Consider the following 5,105-nt stretch of genomic DNA (forward strand, 5'->3'; position numbering starts at 1 on the left):
GCAGGGGGGTTCATGGGGAAGGGTGAAGGCAATCAGAGGGGAGATGCTGGCAAGGGGAGTAGGGCTGGATGGCTCGGGAGGATGCTTAGCACAGCCAGGATGGGGATATAAAAGGACAGGGACAGTGTCTCCTTACCCAGGCGATGGCCATGATCCCCAAGGCAAAAAGGCTGGGCCCCAGCAGGTTCCAGAGCCCATGGCGGTCCATCTGCAGAGCCATGGAGAGCAGCATGGCCCCAAGCAGGTACAGCACCTGTGGGGCAGCAGGGCACACATCAGGACGGGTCCCCTCTGTGCCCACCCCACACAACCTGTTCCACACTTGCCTGCTTGACCACAGGCTGCAGCCGGGCCATGGCGATGACGGTGACCCAGACTGACATGAGGGAGCCCAGGAAGTCACAGAACTGTAGCACATCATAGTCCATGATACAGAACACCACGATGCCCGGCTGGTCACAGGCGTGGTAAAACTGGGGTAGGGGGGGTAACAGGGTGTGAGAGCCACACCACACAGCCCCAGCCCCTCGCCTGCTCCCCCCAGCCACCCCCGCCCCACGCTCACAGTGGAGAAGAACATGGTGAAGATGTAGACGGCAGCTTCCAGGAGGTAGTGGCTACGGACAGCAATGGCCACGGGAGGCACGAACATGACATTGCTGAGGCACAGCAGCAGCGTGGAGAGGAGCTGGAATCCATAGGAGAAAGCCTCGGCGTTGTCTGTGCAGCCCCAGCCATTCCAGCCTGTGGCGGGGGAGAGCCAGCGTCACCCCTGCAGCACTGGTAGGCACAGGGAGGGAGCAGGGAAGCCCCTTTCCAGCCTCCTACGGAAAGCTGGTGTGGGGCGGGGATGTTGCATAAGCCCCAGGGAGGAGGGGAGGATGCCGGCGGGTCGCTGGGAGCAGAGGGCACTGTGTCAGCTCTCACCAGCTTTGCACTCGCAGGCGGCATACAGGTAGTTGTTGGTGCGCAGCAGCTTGCACTGCCCGTAGATGCCACAGTCGTTGATGCAGGGCGAGAGGTAGGCACGCAGGTACACCTCGGCTGTCACGTTGGTGCAGGGCTCAAACCTGAGGTGCAGGAGAAGGGGGTCAGCCCTCACCCCATGCCCCTTGAGCAGCTCCTACCTCCCATCAGAGGCACCTGTCGCTGCCAGACCTGGGGAGACCCAAGGACTGGGAGAGCTGCGTGTGTGCTAAGTGTGGCACCTGAGAGCTGGTCCCCGATGATCTTGTGTGCTGCCCTTGTCTGTGCCAGGCTGGGTGAGCAGGAGGGTTATGGCTGCACTTAGACCCACTTTGCCTTTACCAACACACCCCTATTCTGTCTGGATTTTGCTGCAAAAACACTGTGCCTTGCAATGCCTGCCTGCCTGTGACTGTGCTGGGGAAGGACCAATGACAACTGGCAACTCAGCATGAACTAGAAAAGCAGCAGGGGTTGGGCAGGGGGGCATTCCCAGCTGCCCCTTGCCCCCCCCACACACAGGGCTCTGGTCACACCCAGCATTGCCACAGGCCCATGCCCCATCAGCACACACCAACTGGTGCCTGTGCACACACACAGGCACCCCAAAATGCACAAACACATGCACAGGGCACATCTGCAGGTCTGTCTGCTGTCCCTGCCTGGGCTCATGCAGTTGAACCCACACACACCTGCAGGCAGAACACACACAGCCCTGTCTTGCTGGCACACATGCACACAGAGCTGCCTGCATGTGTGCACAAACAGGCATGAGGTGCTGCCTCCCTGCATGCACCAAACACCCTGTGCTGCCTGGGTCTCTCTACAAGTAAAACAGGGACCACCTTCAGTCAAAAGATGTGTTAAATGATGAGACTGTCCTGGAGGAGGGTGAAAGCAGTGTGGAAAAAAAATACATCTTTTGTGGACTCTGCTAGATCCACAGTAAGGATGAATTTTGATTTGGTTTTTTCCTTGAATCATACACAAATATTCTACAAGTATGTTCAAGGGATTAATACCTTTTCAACACAAGTACAGCCACTCTAATTCTCAAGGTTCCTCTAAAATAAAGAAAAGGATCAAGCCTTCTTGGTACAAAAAATTTCCATTAATCAGGACTTTCTGTGAAATAATAATAACAAGAACTTGAGAACATGCACATAGCACTGTCTGCAGAGCACAGAGCCCCACGTGGGGCTGGCACACACACACACACGCAATAGCCCCTCTCCTCCACAGAGCCCCCAGGCAGACACATGCGTCAGGAGCAGAGCTGCAGGCACAGGACCAGTTCCTGGAGGTGCTGAGCAGAGCAGGGGCACAGAAGCTTGACCAGAGCTGCCCTCTCATGGGCACAGCCAATCCCTGTCCTTGCAATGACAGCCTGGTCCCCTCGTGGTACGTGTACAGATGGGCAGTGCCATGGAGACGTGCAGGCACCAACAGAGGCACATGGCTCTCCAAGCTGCCAGGCACTTCCTCACCAGGAGCTGAGAGGAGGGAAGAGCCACAGGGACACACAGATGGTTGGACAGGAGCAAGACAGAGCTGCCCGTGCCCACGCAGGCACTGGGAGGGTGACACACGGCCCAGGAAGCCACGTGCACACACGTGAGCGGTGACGTGCAGCGCAGGGGACAGGCACACTCACAGACCCACAGTGCACACGGATGTAGGCTGTGCTGGGGACATCACTCTGTGAACACGGGGAGGGGACCTGCCAGAACACTTACCCGTGCTCCGTGGCACAGAGAGATCGCAGGCTGAGGTACCAGCTGCCTGTCTGGGGGTAGGGGATCCTCAGGCGGCTGAGGCTGGCTGTGGTATTGACAGAGAGCAGGAAGCCTGACAGGGACTCTGTGGGCAGGGAGAGCTCCAGGTGAGTAGGGCAGGGATCAGCCCCTTCCCCTGGGCAGACCTGGGACAGGGACAGAGCACCCTGTTCCAGGCTCTAGGGCCAGATGCCCCCATGATCTTTACCATCTCCCACCCAGCCTGTCGACAGACACATGGGGGTTGTGACCCCCACGGCTACTGCAGGATGGACAGGTGTAGCTCAGCCTACCTGTCTCACAGGTGACTGATGCATTGTCACCAGATGTCAGTGGGACCTCATGGTTCAGACATCCAAACACTGTCACGTTCTCACCACACAGAGAGCTCTGATGGTAAACAAGGAGAAGACCCTAAACCAGTGCTGGAGATGTCCCCTGCTCTGACAGCACCTCAATCATGGCACATTACTTAGCAGTGCCCTAACCCATTACCTATCACTCAAGAACACCCTAAATCCAGGTCATCATTCTTCCCTCAGGGTACCCTCATCCAGACTCCATCACCCAAGAGCTCCCAAACCATGACCCACAGACCCAAAAGCACCCCAAATCCTGTTCCTCTCCTTGCTGCAGCCCGAACATCACCCATCTCCCACCCCGCTCCCCCCATCCAGGACACAGACTGTCCAGCTCACCACATTGAGCCGCAGCTCCAGGTTGAGCACCCCACCACTGTCCAGCACCGGCAGGAGGTTGATGACGAAGACAGCAGGGCGGTCAGGTGGCACTGACACGTTGGGCCCAAAGAAGATGTAGAAGTGGACAGAGAAGGTGTCCAGCTCGTTGCGCAGTGTGGGGCGGACCGGCCAGCACCGCTCACCCACAGGTGAGGAGGTGGGAATGGGGACTGGGTGCTTCGTGCTGTTGGGGCTGGTGGGTGGAGGGCTGTCCCCCAGTGTCAGCCCACCCACAGAGCCAAAGGAGTGGGGCATGTTCATGGAGGCACTGGAGGGCAGGAAAGGTGGTCGGGCCAGGCTGGGTCTGGAGCAGTCTAGAGAGGGGGCAGATCTATCAGCCTGGGCCCTGCACAGCCCCTCCAGCACCTTCTTAGCTCTCACTTCCCCTTCTGGCCCACTGCCCACCTCTATCTGCAACCCATTCCCAACACCTCCCAGTGTTACCATCTCAGCAGAGGTGAGTATCATCCTGCACCCAGCTGGGCCCAGATTCTGCAGGCATCCTTTGCCCCACCACCAGTCACCCCAGCAGAGTTGAGACCATGCCCCCCCCCCAAAACCTCCTTGTGGTTTCTCACCTGTAAGCTGAACAGTGACCTGGAAGGAGACAGTGCCCATCACCCCGGGGTGTTTCTCCACCAGCACATAGTACCAATGCTGCCAGAAGGGCAGGTCCATTGCCAGCTGGCAGGGAGTGTGTTCCCGGCAATCCAGCGCTGTGGAGTTATGCAAGGGGGGAGCCTTGGCCCTCACACGCAGCCAGAGCGGGCAGCCCTCGGCCCCGTGGCACTGCAGCACCTCCACCAGCACTCGTGACGTGTAGCTGGGCACAAAAACCCTGTGGGACAGCAGGGTCAGGTCCTGCCCCTCAGTGGGAATGAACGGGGCTGGGGAGGCAAGCCAGGCACCCAAAGATCCCCACCCTGGGGATGCCCCCTCCTTCAGACACCCTCTTGCACTTACTTGTAGAGGCAGGAGCGGTTGTGGGGGGCCATGCTCTGCTCAGTGATATGACCTGGGTACAGCACAGCAATGTTGACCAGGCGCTGCACGATGAGCTGTGGCTGGAAGAGATACTGGCACTCCTCGTAGAGACCCTGCACCAGCAGGACAGTCAGCACAGGGCAGGGGGAACACAGAGCCACCATTCCCCAGCTGCTGACCCCGCACCAAGGCAAGGTGTTGGGGTGCAGTCTGCCAAGGTGCCTTACACCCAGATGTGCCCAGGACCCCCACCAAATCATGTGGCAGTCCTCCTGCACCCCATGTGGCCCCACTTGGGACACCTGCCCCAGACACTGCCAGCTCAGGACAGTCAGGCCCCAGCAGAGCACTGCATCAATGCCTGCCACCCACACAGTTTCCCCCCCCCAAGCCCTTCACCTTAACAGAGATCTTGCCCTCATCTTTGGGCAGGTGGGCAGCCAGGAACCAGTCCCCAGGCAAGGGGCTGGTGACATTGAACACCCCCGTGGTGCGGTTGGGCAGGGTCCAGGTGAGGGTCAGTGCGAAGGAGCCAGGGACAGCCGTGTCCCTGGGGAAGTGCGTGTGCAGCGGGTTAATGACAGAGGGAGCCCCTGAGCGGAAATACCTGCAGGAGAGACAGCAAACAGCAGGGCTCAGG

The 5,105-nt window shown here is 59.0% G+C and overlaps 1 protein-coding gene across 1 annotated transcript in view; it reads right to left on the reverse strand.

Moving 5' to 3' along the window:
- Positions 1-5,105, reverse strand: part of TMEM8B (transmembrane protein 8B) — a gene marked incomplete at its 5' end in the record, with an annotated part of 6,202 nt that overhangs the window by 432 nt on the left and 665 nt on the right. The window contains 10 exons of the mRNA XM_009998469.1: positions 137-253; positions 327-473; positions 566-744; positions 928-1,070; positions 2,703-2,826; positions 3,035-3,131; positions 3,440-3,795; positions 4,060-4,319; positions 4,445-4,578; positions 4,865-5,072. Coding sequence (XP_009996771.1) covers positions 137-253; positions 327-473; positions 566-744; positions 928-1,070; positions 2,703-2,826; positions 3,035-3,131; positions 3,440-3,795; positions 4,060-4,319; positions 4,445-4,578; positions 4,865-5,072 — 1,765 coding nt within the window. The remainder of the gene's footprint in view (positions 1-136; positions 254-326; positions 474-565; positions 745-927; positions 1,071-2,702; positions 2,827-3,034; positions 3,132-3,439; positions 3,796-4,059; positions 4,320-4,444; positions 4,579-4,864; positions 5,073-5,105) is intronic.

Source organism: Chaetura pelagica, unplaced genomic scaffold (genome assembly GCF_000747805.2).
Source record: "Chaetura pelagica isolate M959 unplaced genomic scaffold, ChaPel_1.0 scaffold925, whole genome shotgun sequence".
Lineage (NCBI taxonomy): Eukaryota > Metazoa > Chordata > Aves > Apodiformes > Apodidae > Chaetura > Chaetura pelagica.